At 38.8% G+C, this 14,519-nt stretch overlaps 1 protein-coding gene across 2 annotated transcripts in view; it reads left to right on the forward strand.

The window, feature by feature from the left end:
* The window catches only part of RHOBTB3 (Rho related BTB domain containing 3), a 54,748-nt gene that overhangs the window by 13,557 nt on the left and 26,672 nt on the right, over positions 1-14,519 (forward strand). For both annotated transcript variants that reach the window (XM_055312879.1, XM_055312880.1), the window contains exons 4-6: positions 1,877-2,031; positions 5,626-5,737; positions 8,127-8,492. In XM_055312879.1, the coding sequence (XP_055168854.1) occupies positions 1,877-2,031; positions 5,626-5,737; positions 8,127-8,492 (633 nt within the window). The remainder of the gene's footprint in view (positions 1-1,876; positions 2,032-5,625; positions 5,738-8,126; positions 8,493-14,519) is intronic.

Genomic DNA, 14,519 nt, shown 5'->3' on the forward strand with positions numbered 1-14,519 from the left:
TCAGGCTAAATTTTTATCTTACCTTTTGATATCATTTTGCTTATCAGATAGAGCAAGTAGCAGTTTTATCATTGTTTTTCCATCTCTGACACACAAAGAAACTTGGACAAGTCACCTATCTTCCCTGAGCCCCAGTTTCCTCCTCTGCAAAAGGAGGATGTAAATTTCTGAGCTCTAAAGTGCTTTCAATGAAGCTGAAATTATTGACATAGTTACATACATAGCACACACATGCACTAAATATCCTTTGTGTACATATACATGCTCCATCTATATGCACTTCATTGGTAAGGAATTTGTTGTGGGAAGTTGCCCAAATGTCCTTTTAAAAAAAATTTTTTTTAGATTTTATTTATTTTAGAGTGTGCGCAGGCATCCAGTGGAAAGAGCAGAGGGAGAGGGAGAGCGAGGAGGAAAGAATCCCAAGCAGACTCCATGCTGAGTGAGGAACCCCATATGAGGCCTGATCTCATGACCCAGAGATCATGACCTGAGGCAAAATCAAGAGTCAGGCGCTCATCCGACTGAGCCACACAGGTGCCCCCCAGATGCCTTTTGAGGGCCACTGTGCTTGCTCTGTTACCAGACTGTTGGCTGCTGCTGGCGCACAACTGAGTACCTTCCCCAGCATTACCTTGTGCTGATAGAAGCTGCTTGCTTACTCAAGGTTCTTCTGCCCTTTCTCTGGTAGCCCTCATCTAATCACTGATTATCTTGATTGATTTAGGGACACAAAGGTCCAGCTGCTTTTCCCCAAATGGAGAACCATTCCAAAGGGCCATCTAAGCCCCAGCTCCCCTCCCCAGTAGGATCCACTGAGATCTTTGTTGTAGCTATAATGCAGTTCGAATTTTTTCTCTGCCCAGTCCCACTTCCCTCACCCCTGAGAACATTTGTTCCCAGGATCATCCCCCCAATAAACCTCTTGCACACCAGTCTCCATCTCAGAGTCTGCTTCCCAGGGAAATGAATGTATAATGACATGCATTTCTAGGAATGGATTTATCCTTCTCTGACTTGGCTGCCATTTAAACAATGATATACATGATGTGTCATGAAACAAAACAAAGCTTGCTGATGAATTCAGAGTTGAACATACATTTTTAGCTTTTTTAAGGGAGTGTCCTAAATAGATATGTTGATCTACCACCTGCCCAGCCATACATCTGTATGTGGTATAACCATGATGTTTAGGATAGTTCACGTTTTGAATAAATACTTTTTATTCCTTTAGTTTATGATTTTTTTAACCTTGAAGAGAAAGATAAAGTGATTGAATTTTATTTCTGCAGTCAAATACTTTAGGGTCTAATAATTGAAATGTCTGGATTAAGAAGAATGTACTTTAAATTAAACCTACAAAATTTTGCAGTCTTGATGATTCAGATCTAATCAACTCAGTGAATGTATTTCAAGTTTATCACAAAAAAAGAAGAAAAAAAGGAAAGGAAAGAAAGGAAAAGAAAAGAAAAAAGAGCTAACCGGCTGTTTTCCATGGTTTCTGTGGGCAACTAAAATTGTTAATTTGTATTGATACTCAGCATGTCAGGGTTGTATAAAAGGAAACATGTTCTGCATTCCTAGCTGATTGGTTTAATTGCTATAAAAACCTTGATAATACATACTCACTTATTTTTAAGTTCTTCTGTTTTCTAAAATACTGTTTATTCTTGCACTTAAAGCTTGTTTACATTAGGGACATTTCTATTAACACTGATGCTTTTTATTCAGAGTCTAGTGGATAGTGGAGTACCAAATGCCCCTGAACTATGGTTCTGTTATGAGCTGTTGATTTGTTGAAGGTTCAGGTTGCCTGTACATATTTCTTTTCATGTTTAATTTCAAAGCTCTTTGTTCCTCATATTTACTTTCTCAGAAGAATTACCTTGTACATGCCCGCTGTGTACCTCAGACAGAGGGAGCTGTGTCAGTACAAGTGAAGGGATCCAACTTGCTAAAGAACTAGGAGCAACCTATCTTGAGCTACACAGCCTTGATGACTTCTACATAGGGAAGTATTTTGGAGGAGTGGTAAGTGATAATCCCTGTTACATAAATTAAAGTCATTTGTCAGGTTGGCTGTGAAGCTATTTTCTAGAATCTCAGTTAGAACTTTAGTTTTATTTTATTTTATTTTTTAATTTTTTTATGATAGTCACAGAGAGAGAGAGAGAGAGAGAGAGAAGAGAGAGAGAGAGAGGCAGAGACATAGGCAGAGGGAGAAGCAGGCTCCATGCACCGGGAGCCCGATGTGGGATTCGATCCTGGGTCTCCAGGATCGCGACCTGGGCCAAAGGCAGGCGCCAAACCGCTGCGCCACCCAGGGATCCCAGAACTTTAGTTTTAAAAGCATGATTGGTTTTAGCTTTGAGAAATAAAATGAGAGTAGAAATGAGATTTCGTCAGAGTAAAATTATTTTATTTTTCCCTGCAAATGAAGCATTTTCTATTGTCTAATAGGATTTTTTGAATTTTCTACTTGGTGGCAATGTTGTTTTTTGGTGTACATATCAAAAGCATATTTACTTACACAAACCTGTGATTCAGTTTTATTCATAATCTTCATACGTTCAGTGAACCTCGCTACCCGAACCATTGGGCCTGTGAAGATCTCCTTCATGTCTGTCTACTATTTGAAAAGAATGATTTTTCTTTCTCTGTGTGCTTTGGAAAGATTTTGTATATTCCTAAAGGATTCAGCTCAAAAATATCCATAGAAACTACTTATACAAACAGCTTGTTGGGGCGCCTACATGGCACAGTTGGTTTAAGTGTCCGACTCTTGATTTCTGCTCAGGTCATGATCTCAGGGTTGTGAGATGGAGCCCTCATGTCAGGCTCTGAGCCCAGTGGGGAGTCTGCTTCTCTCCCTCTCCCTCTGCCTCTTTCCCTGCTTGCGTTTACAAGCCATGTCTCTCTCTCTCTCTCTCAAATAAATAAATAAATAAATAAATAAATAAATATTTAAAAACATAGCTGGTTGTTGGATATTTGAGAAACTGGGATTTGCTCTCTCTATAGCTACAGCATTTACTGGGTCCTGTAGACATTTTGGAGGCCTGTCTTAGCACACAGCACCTTCCCTACAGTATTAGGACTTCATGGTGCTTGGAGAATACTGTGGAGTGGTATCATGTAACTATTAACTGACTTTGGAACTATCTTTTCAATCCTCTAAGAAGTGACTCCACTCAACAGAAATGGTAAATATGAAGAGGTCTAAACCAAAGTAAACCCCCCATTGGGCAGGAACACTTCGGACTTTTCCATTAGTTCCATGGCTCTTCATCAAGTATTCTTTCCAGTATACCAGAATATTCATTATGTAGATTCATGTCAAACTGTTGAGGTCTCCATAGATGACTGTAGAAATTTAAGTTACCAGGCTCCAAATAAGAAACAAAGATAAAATACGAACCAAATATAAATGGTTCTGATTTCTGTCATGTATAAGTGGCTATTATTTAGCCCACTAATGTAAAGAAATATTAATGATACAGCATTAAGGAAGATAGACTCACAATATTGATATTACAATGACTATGATAAACTTTCGTCCTATTTATTTACAGTGACAAGTAAAAAGTAGAAAGGTTAGAAAGGTAGAGAGGACTGACATCTAATTTTCCTATGAGAGATATTATATTGTAGTGGATTAAAAACAATCTGAATTTAGTCTAAGAATCTTGCATTTCCCAGAAATACCTAGGGAACTGGGGTGAAATGACAGTTCGGTTTCATTGTGGAGAGGAGAGGGGGCTGGTTCTCTTGGAGTGTGTAGGTTTCCTTGTTCCCGGCTCCACTTCCTGAACCCGACATCGCAGGGTCACTCTTCCCACCTGCCAACTCCCACTTGCCTCCGCTTGCTTCTGCTTCCTCCTCCTTGTTTCTCTTTGCTCCTAACGCCTGGTGTTGCAGTTACGGTTGGAGGCATGATAAGAACTGAAGATGTGGTCAGGGTTGGAAGAAAGACATGGCAGTTTCTTTTATCCTTAAGACTTGGTGAGAATATAGAAATAAGATCAGAATGATCCCTTTTGAGATTGTTGAATAGTAAAATACAGCTTAGATCTTGACTGTAAGAAATGGTGGTATTTGCAGGAGTATAGATGGAGGCGATAATGTCAAAGTGAAAGGAGCATTTAAAATCTTGTATTTAAGAATCAAGGATGAAGACCTGGGCAAGAGGAGTGTGTGCCCTTTATCTTTCAAGAGCCCCATCTGGCACTCCCTCCAGTTGCACCACCATGTCACAAGTTGATGGAGCCAAGGGGTATGCCCTCCTGGAGCTAGTAGCCCTTCTAGGCCTGCACCATTGGGTTAGGGTAGCCATTACCCACAGATAGCTATAGCTATTTATATTTAAATTAACTGAAGAAAATTTAGTTCCTCAGAGGCACTACTCACATTCAGGTGCTTAATAGCTACATGTGCCTTGTGGCTACCGTATTTGATAGCACAGATATTACAGAACATTTCCATTAATGCAGAAAAGAAAGTTCTGTTGTTACAGTGCTACAACCATGTTCCAAATGCAGGACCCCAGAGTTCTCTGACCAGCGGTCTGTTTCTCAGGCCTGCGCAGGCCTTTTTCCAGGGTTGATCCTCCTGCAGGTGGACTGCATTACTAGTGTGTGTGTCCCCAAGTCTGAAAGGTGGCCATAGGATGATGGCATAGGAGGTTTTGGATATGCAGGCCTGGATGTCTGCTCGTATGCAAAAAGCTCCTTGAGGCTTGGGATGGAGCAGGGGTGAGACAAGAAGGGGAGGTCTTGGGATCTGGAATTAAGGCCAGCTTTCCCTGTCCTACCTGAAGTTCTGAGAAGTCTGAGAATTTAAATCCAAACCTGGCCTTCTAGGCTTTTATGATGTTATATCTGTCAAAGTAAGAGGATATAACGTCTTTTACAGATTAGTTTGTTTTCTTGATTTACAGAGTTTAAATATTAGTGTATGTGGTACGTGGGCCTCTATTTGTACCTTTGCCCCAAGCCTTACAGCATAAGGCATATAGGCCTTGTGCTGTGCAAGTGAGTGTGGTTAGGATTTTATTTTTAAGATTTTATTTTTTAGTAATCTCTACACCTAATAAATGGATCTCGGATTGAAAATCTCAAGATCAAGAGTTGCATGCTCTGCTGACGTAGCCAGCCAGGCACCCCAAGATTTTTAATTTATAACATAAAGGATGTATTTCAGTGTAATTTATTCAAGAAAAAATAGAGCATATGTAAACATCCCTAGTTGATCTGAGCATCTGTGACATAGAGCCAGGTCTGTCCAGCCTTGAATTTCTCTAGTATTGACTGCTGCGGTTGCCCACGAGATGGTTATTGACAGTCACACAGTTGTACTGCTGGACTTTCTTGATTATTCAAGAGAATAAACAGTTCCTTCTTGAATAGATAGTTTATTTATGCTTGGACAAGCACAGTCTGTTCAACTTGATACATTTTTTAAAAAAGAAAAACAAATTGTTTAAGTGTTTGCTAAAGCATACATGTAGATGGTACTGGAATTAAAAACATTTGGCAAATGTGATTTGGGGTACAAATAATTACGTCAGATACATAATTTTGTTGAAGATTTAGTTTTAATTTAATTAAAATTTGATTCCTGTTTTAGTTGGAGTATTTTATGATTCAAGCCTTAAATCAGAAGACAAGTGAAAAAATGAAGAAAAGAAAAATGAGCAACTCATTTCATGGAATTAGACCACCTCAGCTTGAACAACCAGGTGCATTTACTAACCAATGTCTAGACATTCAGTTGATATTTATTATAGATCACTTCACAAGTGTTAGAGCAGTTGTTCTCAAATTTGGAATCTGCTTTTAAAATAAGTTTCCAGGTGATTCTGAAGTAGCTGGTACTTTGGACCCATTTTGGACTGTCTTAAACTTGAGTCTACAAGCTTCTTTTAAAAATAGTGTATGTGGTGAAGAGCTATTTTAGATTAAAGTCTAAGAGAAATGATAAGCAAATGCAGTGCATGAACCTTGATTGGATACTGGTTCAATAAAAACATCTCAAAGACTTTTCTCAGGACAGTTGGGTAAAATTTTAATATGGACTAGAAATTAGGTGACATGAGGGAATTGTTAATTTTTGGATGTATGGTAGTGGTTCTATCATTAATGGAAGAATGTCCTTATTTTTTGGAAATGAGTATTAAAGTATTTATAGCTGAAATATCTTGATGATTACAACTCTACTTTTACATGATTCAGGAATATGAGTCTGTGTGTAAGTGTGTATCTACCTAGAGATACGGCAAACATGACAAAATGTTATACAGAATCCAAGTGAAGGTTATATGTGTGCTTATTGTATCATTCGTTGAACTTTTTCAAATGTTTGAAAATGTTCATAACCCAAGGTTAGAGGAAAATAAAAATAAATATACACAATTTTTATCAAAATTAATTTTCATCAAAAATTTTTAATAACTCTGTCATAGAGATAGAGTAATAGTACTCATGCAGACCAATTTGCTGTGGATATTGTTTTAAAGTGTAGGTACTTGATAAGTACTTGTTAAATAAATCAACATAAATTAAAAATCAAGAAAACATAAATTAGTATGGGAATTTTTTTTTTTAATGCAGATCTATAGATCCTAAGTAATACACAGGTTGGCTTTGAATTTTCCGGTGTGCAAAGTGAGAGGGGAGACTTGGCTGGTTACATAGCAAACCTACTGCTTTAAATACTTTTTGGATAAGAAGATGGGTGGGGAATAGCCAAATAAACAATGGAGACAGATAATTTCTTGGTTCTTATTATTAAAGAAGAGAAAACACAACAGTTGATCTGAGAAAGCAAAGCAATTCATGCCATTTAGCACTAGAAGAAATTTCTCACGTGGGTCTCCACTTGGGGCACCGGGTCACCTAGTGAACAGGGCTTTCAGAAGTGTCTGGTCAGCAAATGCAGTCTCAGTTCTCACTGGTGGTTCTTCGTGCCCTTCTGTTAGGTATCCCACTGAACATCGTTCTGGTGCTTACTTGTTCTAAGAATGGACCCGCGGCTCCCGGGCATGTGGCTTTCAGGTTGTTCTTAGCCATCCAGGGTCTGGGAGGTACCTGAGGCAGCAGAGGGGGAAGCAAGAGTGGGGTGTAGGTCAGGAAAAGCCTAGCCACCAAAGTACTGTGTTATTATCGATTTTAGAGACCGAAGGTTTGCTTTAGAGTAAAGAATTTTTCTTCCTAAAGAAGTTTGAATTCTACTGGTTTAGTAGATACGTATCTTTGCAGCAACTCTTTACCGATAACCCTTTCCTCGGCTCAGCTTAGGATAAAAGCTAGACAGCAGATATTTTATAGTTAGGGTCTGTGATGAGGGCCTAGGATGCGATCCTCTGTGGGGATGTTCTCAATTGCCTGAAGGCTAATCTCTCTTTGTTAGTGATCAAACTAGGAAATGGAAGGTTACATACTTTTTTTTTTTTTGAAATTAGGGAGTCTCGCCAACACTGTACTTGAGGTGGGCTGAGGGGGAAATGCTGGTTCTCGTTTTACTAGGAGGAAAAAAATACTAATTTTAGAATAAAAATAAAATGGTCAAGATGGTTTCAAACAACGGAGTTTAAGACTCCGAGCCCTGGCTTTGGAAGGTTGCAGTTTTAACAATTTAATTTTGACAGTTTTTAACCCCACCAGCATTTCCAAACCCCGGAGGAATACGACTTCAAATGCGTGGTTGGGTTCTTCAGAACTTGTTCAGTAATTTGAATTTTTTTATCAGGTGAAAGTAAGGACTGATAACCACCAACATACTGAAATTCAGTATTTGGAGAGAGATTTTATTTGGGGACATACAAATAGTAAAAAGCACTGTTTTTATTGCTCTTAATGGAATTAGTACAATTTCCATTTGCACTATAAAAAATACAGTATTTCTGTGACTATTATCTCAGGATAACCAATTTATATGTGTTTACAATTAGATTGTTATACAAAATTGCTGTCTTTGGTAGGTCACAAATGGCCAAGTATTGGCAATTTCATATGGCTCAACTCAACAATATTAAGAAAATATTATTTTGTCGTGCTTAAAAGAAACCTGAAATGATTGTGTAGACCTAAAGAATAACTTATCACTTTTATTTTGTTTTTTTGGAACAGAAAAAATGCCTGTCTTAAAGGCTGAAGCATCGCATTATAACTCTGATTTAAATAACTTGCTGTTCTGCTGCCAGTGTGTGGACGTGGTATTTTACAACCCAGATTTAAAGGAAGTTGCTGAGGCCCACAAGATTGTTCTGTGTGCCGTAAGCCATGTTTTCATGCTACTTTTCAACGTGAAGAGTCCCGCTGACATTCAGGATTCCAGTATCATCCGGACAACCCAGGACCTCTTCAGTATAAACAGAGACACTGCATTTCCAGGTGCTAGCCAGGATTCTCCAGGCAACCCGCCCTTACGTGTCATTGTTAAAGACGCCCTCTTCTGTTCCTGTTTATCGGACATTCTGCGCTTCATTTATTCAGGTATCCTGGTAAATGGTTCTGGTACTTCTCTTAAGTTTTTAAAAGGAACCATGTCTCTGGTCCTCAGATGTATTGGTTAGTGTCACATTTATCTTCTTTCTATCATCTGAGGTAAGGATTATGATCCTAACATGAAATAGTCTTAGTGGTATATATATAAATTGTTCAAGCTTTCCATCTTCCTTGTAAGTTTATTTTCCTTGGTTTTACATCTACTTGTGAAAATAACTTCTTTTCCTCCTGAGCAGATATGTTAGTATTTTAAATATCCAAAATGTGAAAAATATAAGAATTTACCGTTTAGTCTAAGTCTAAAGAAACAAAATTTTCAAAGTGTGAATGAAAATAAGTATCTACATCTTTTAAAAATATTTATTTATTTTAGAGAGAGGCAGCAAGAGAGAGGGTGTGCAGAAGCATGCACAAGAGAGAGCATGAGCGAAGGAAGGGGCAGAGGGAGAGAGGAAGCCAACTCCCCAATGAGCGAGGAGCCCAATGTGGGGCTTGGTCTCAGAACCCTGAGATTATGACCCTGAGATCATGACCTGAGCCAAAACCAAGAGTCAGATGCTTAACCGACTGAGTCACCTACATGCCTCAGTATCTGCATCTTAAAAGCTGGCTATTTATTCACTTTTCTGTTTTACTCTTAGATTTTGGATATAATTGAGAGAATTTAGCAAAGTACCTGCATTCAGTTTAGGAACTGGAAATAATACCTAAAGTTAGTTTAAGGCTGAGATCTGATCAACCTTGGCTGTTTTATTTTATTTAATTAGTTTGCTTATTTTGAAGATTTTATTTTTAGGTAATCTTGACCCCAAGTGTGGGGCTTGAACCCACAACCCCAAGATCAAGAGTCACACACTCTATCAACTGAGTCAGCCAGGCACCCCAACTTTGACTAGTTTATATTTTACTTTTTTTTCTTACTGTGTGCTTATCTTTTTAAGATAGGGCTTATCAATTATTTTTCCTCTTGTCTTATTTATTTATTTATTTATTTATTTATTTATTTATTTATGATTTTATTTATTTATTCATGATAGACAGAGGGAGAGACAGAGAGAGGCAGAGACACAGGCAGAGGGAGAGGCAGGCTCCATGCAGGGAGCCCGATACGGAACTCGATCCTGGAACTTCAGGATCACGCCCTGGGCCAAAGGCAGGCGCTGAACTGCTGAGCCACCCAGGGATCTCCTCTCTTGTCTTTTTAAATACTTGTACCTGCTATATTTAAAAAAATAGAAGTTTTATCTGAGTCATTTTTGCCAGTGCATTGAAGGTATCACATCCAAGTGTCCCATTTAAGAATGGAAAATAATTGGTATAAAATGATTTTTAAAGAAAGCATCTAAATAGAAAATTTCTGAGACCTTTCTTTAATTTTTCACTTGGAATCATGTACTGATGAAATATTAAGTTAAGGTCACTCCTCTTGAATGTGGATGGAGAAACATTTATAATCTATTTTTAGACTTCAGAATGGGGGGCAGATAAGTTTATAAAGGTTTGCAAATAAAGTGCTGTTTCATATTTGTAAGAAACTTTTGGATAGTCTTAATTTGAAATAATTGATGTTAAAATAATATTTTTTTCATTTGGGCTTTTGTTACATAGTTTTATTATAAGTTAAAATAAAAATTAATGGTTTTAAAAAGTACAGTATGAAGTATATTGATTTCATATTGCACTATGAAGATTTAAGTGGATTTAAATGTATATATATATGAGGGTGCCTGGCTGGCTCAGTCAGTAGCTAGAGCATACACCTCTTGATGTTGGGGTCTTGAGTTCAAGCCCCACATTGGTTGGAGAGATTACTTAAAGATAAGTTAAAAAAAAAACCTCTCTGTATATACCCGTACCTACATAGGGGTAGAATGGTGGTGGTAGGTCTTAAACCCATTATTCAGTGAGTACTGGCTTAGAAGAGGCATAAATAACCACTCCTACAGAGCACACCAACACAGTGCCTTCAACATCGCAGGTTTTGTGTTGGTTGAATTAATGAGTAGACTCTAGTCGCTGTGAATCATTGCACGAATAAAACAGACTAGTGAAACACTTCATTTAGTACTACAGATTTCCATGTTTAAACTTTGAGTCTCACAGCTTAGAATCTAAGGCTAATTCTGAAAAACAGAAATGTGTATATTTTAAAAGTAAAAATGTCTTTAATGATGTTTAGAGAACTATGAAGTGTTTGACTTTTCAATGAGGTTACTTTTGAAATTATGAGTTACTCAGCAAGTTTACTACAGTATCTATTGAATACCTTCAAAGGCACATGAACACTTTGAAGTCAGTTATATCCTCTTTAACAAGGTAGCAATAAAAGTTAGTTGTATCTCCAGTGACAGACCTGCTTGTCTATTTGCAGAGAGTGATTTCTTTTTAAGTTGCAAAATTAATACATGTAGATGGAAGAAAAGGGGAAGGAAAACGAGTTCTTTCCTCAGCCCCCTTTCAGGAAACATGCATTAAGGAAAATGTAATCTTTAGTAACTGCTGTTTTCCAGGAACCACACAGTTTGCCATGGCTGGAGCATAGCGGGAGGTGAAGGCTTGCAGGCGACGAGGCTGGCAAGCTGACTGGAAGCTGTTCATAGAAGCTGTTCTAGAATTCTAAGCATGATCAGACTGGGCTTTGGCAAGCTCATCTCTGATGACAGTAGGAGGACAGAGTAGAGCAGGCAAGACAGGAGTTTAATAAGGAAGTGCCGTTACTCTGGAGATCAACCTCAGGAAGGCCATTATTCTGACAACAGGTGTAGGTGCTACCGCTTGTCCGTCATTTGGACCAGTGCTTTTCAAATTGATATGCATGCAAGTGAGCTAGGGATCTTGTTCATGTGCAGATTTTTTTTTTTATTTTTAAGATTTTATTTATTTACTAGAGAGAGAAGAGAGCATGAGCAGGGAGAGAGGCAAAGAGAAGAGGAAGCAGACTCCCCACTGACCAGGAAGCCCAACATGGGGCTCAATCCCAGGACCCTGGGATCATGACCTCAGCCGAAGGGAGGTCTGAGTTGAGGCAGACACTTAACCAACTGAGCCCCCCAGGCGCCCCTCAGGTGCAGATTCTGAGTCAGTAGGCCCATGGGTGGGGCATGAGGTTCTGCATTTAGCAGTCTCCCAGGTAATGCTGATGCTTTGGACTACATGCTCTGGGAAGAACTGGGTGCCAGGCACAGCCAGGGGAATAAGAGCCTGGCATTTAGTCTAGAGGCCCAGCAGAGGGACCCAGTTATCAGTCTCAGGGCACAAAGTCAGAATGGGGTCAGCTGCAAGACTGACTCATGTGAGTTCTTGGGAACTGAAGCCCCTGCCTGAGTGTGGGGCAGGTGGGTGCTTTGTGGACAGGTGAAAACTAAATGAGCCTGGGAATAGCAGTTAGAGGCAGAGGTGCATCATCATGGCAAGGAAAGCTTGCTACGGCCCTTGACCACTTCAGAGCCCAGGCTTCCCAACCTGACACGGAGCTGTTGCATTTCTGCTCTGTTTGTTCTCTCCTTGTATGTCAAGACCCAGAGAAGAGGTGGTGTCAGGTAAGAGCTGGGCCACAGACCATTGACCTGAGGCTTCAGGGAGACCCCGATGCTTTGAGGAGCAGGGAAAATAAATGCTTTAGCAGGTACTTACTACTTATACTGTATTAATGGAGTATAACCTCAGACTCAAACAAAAGTGATGTTTAAATTATGTCTTTTTTTAAAATTATGTTTAAAAAGATACTAAAGTTGTATTTGTATGGTAAAGACAAGTTTGTAAAAATGGAGAAAATTTGTTAAGAAAAAAAAATCACAATTCCTACTCTTCAGATGTCTAAACACTTATTGTTTTGTTTTATCCTCTAGTCTTTGTGCATAGATTACCGTTTATTTAGGAAATATTTTTTTATCAGGGGCACCTGGATGGCTCAGTCCGTTAAGTCTCTGCCTTCGGCTCAGGTCATGATCTCAGGGTCATGGGATCGAGCCCCACATTGGGCTCCCAGCTCAGCGAGGAGTCTGCTTCCCCTTCTCTGTCTGCCCCTCCCCCTGCTTATGTTCTCTCTCTTGCATGCTCACTCTCAAATAAATAAAATCTTTAGGGAAAAAAATATTTTTTATCAAATCAAAGGAAAATTTTAAGCATACACACACACATACACACACACACACACACACACACACACACATATATATATTTTTAGAGACTTTAATAAAGAGGCCAGGCTTATGAAATTTTTTGTTTTGCTTGTTTTTCTTGCTGCTGCTGTTGGTCATTTTAAAACTTTTGAACCGAGCACAAGTTTTAAGACCAGTTATGCAGTGGTTTCCTCATAGAAGCCCTGGCCTACCCACAAGTTATGTTAGGGGGGCAGTGAAGACAGGGGCTGTCTGTACTCGTGTCTGTAGGGTTGGTAATGCCAGGGTGAACTCCATAACACAGCATGGCTTGCTCAGGAATATTTCCCCTGAGCAAACATGGACTGAAAAACCATCTTCAATCTATCACCTACTTTTTTTTTTTTAACCAAATTACAAAGAATGTCTTAATTTCCTCTAAATAAGATACTTCTTTTTAATCTTCAGGAATTTGAAATTTTCTATATATGTCACTATGGATGTTTGGGTCCTGTATTTAGGAAAGGTCAGTTAAATGGTCTGGTTAACATAAGGCTCCAGTGTATTCTCCTATTCAGGTTTCTAAATAAATAGACACAGTAGAAGTATGTGATTTGTGTATGTTAATTTTCCATTAGATAACAGCTCACACTGTATACTATATAAGGGCCGAAAGACTATTACTCAGAGAGAAAGAGTGAGGCCAGCAGTTTGCGGGTCTTCATCTAGTCATCCTTTATTGGCATACGGTGTGACATTCTTGCAATACTTGATAGTCATTATGCTTGCAAATTCCTGACTCACACAATTTCAGATGGTTAGGAATTGAAATGTATGTAAGAGCCTCAGGAATTTTGCTTTGAGCTCTTCATACCACAGATGGCCCTTAGAATTTCACATCTTGTTGAAATGCCACCAGAGTAAATGAACATGTTGAAATGAGTTTTCATCTTCAGCTTGCCTAGTATCTTCCAACTCTTGAAATTATTCTGCGGTATGCTCTTTTCTGCACTGCCTAAAAATGCAGCTTGCATGCATGAGTATACCATGCTCCCTAAGAACTTCAGTCAGTCAGTGCTCTGAGAAGTTAACTAAATAGAAAATCCCAGTCAGTTATGCAAGATGAGTGAGTTCTAGAGATCTGTACAACATCATGGCTATTGTTAACAATACTGTATTGTACACTTAAAATTCTGTCAAAAAGATCACATGTTAGAGGTTCTTCTTTTTAAAGATTTACTTATTTATTTTAGTGGGGGAGAGAGATCTGGAGGAGGGGCAAATGGAGAGAGAGAATCCTCTAGCAGACTTCTTGCTGGCCATGGAGCCTGATGGGGGCTCAATCCCAAGTCCCCAAGATCATGACCTGAGCCAAAATCAAGTGTCAGACACTTAGCTGACTGAGCCATCTGTAGGCACCCCAGGTGGTAAACGTTTTTACCACAATTTAAAAAAAGAAAAGAAAATCTTTAAGTATAAGGATTATTGCTTAATTTGGACCAAAGCATGTCAAAGATGACTCATTAGCATTTCTAATTATAAGAACAGCCCAATCCTTAGAGTGCCCTATGAACTTGTCTTACTTTCATTTTTAGTTACTGAATCTTTCTATGTCTATTCTCAGATAAATGAGTGGCAGAGATAGAACTCCATGGCATTTACCTGCTGTTAATTTAGGGATTTACCTGCTCTTAATCCCATGTATTTTGACTTAATTCTTGCTTTCTCTCAAATAATATTCTGAAAGGAAATACTGTGTAGGTATTTGTTAGTACAATTTATTTTTTTAGGAGATAATATCTGTTGTCTCCCTTAGCATGTGTGAGTGTAAACTATCAAAAATACCTACTGTTTGCCACATGCTGCTGATCCTGGTTTTTGATCATGGGTAAAATGTCTGAAGAAGAACAGTGAT

This window comes from Nyctereutes procyonoides, unplaced genomic scaffold (assembly GCF_905146905.1).
Source record: "Nyctereutes procyonoides isolate TBG_1078 unplaced genomic scaffold, NYPRO_anot_genome, whole genome shotgun sequence".
Taxonomy (NCBI): Eukaryota; Metazoa; Chordata; class Mammalia; order Carnivora; family Canidae; genus Nyctereutes; species Nyctereutes procyonoides.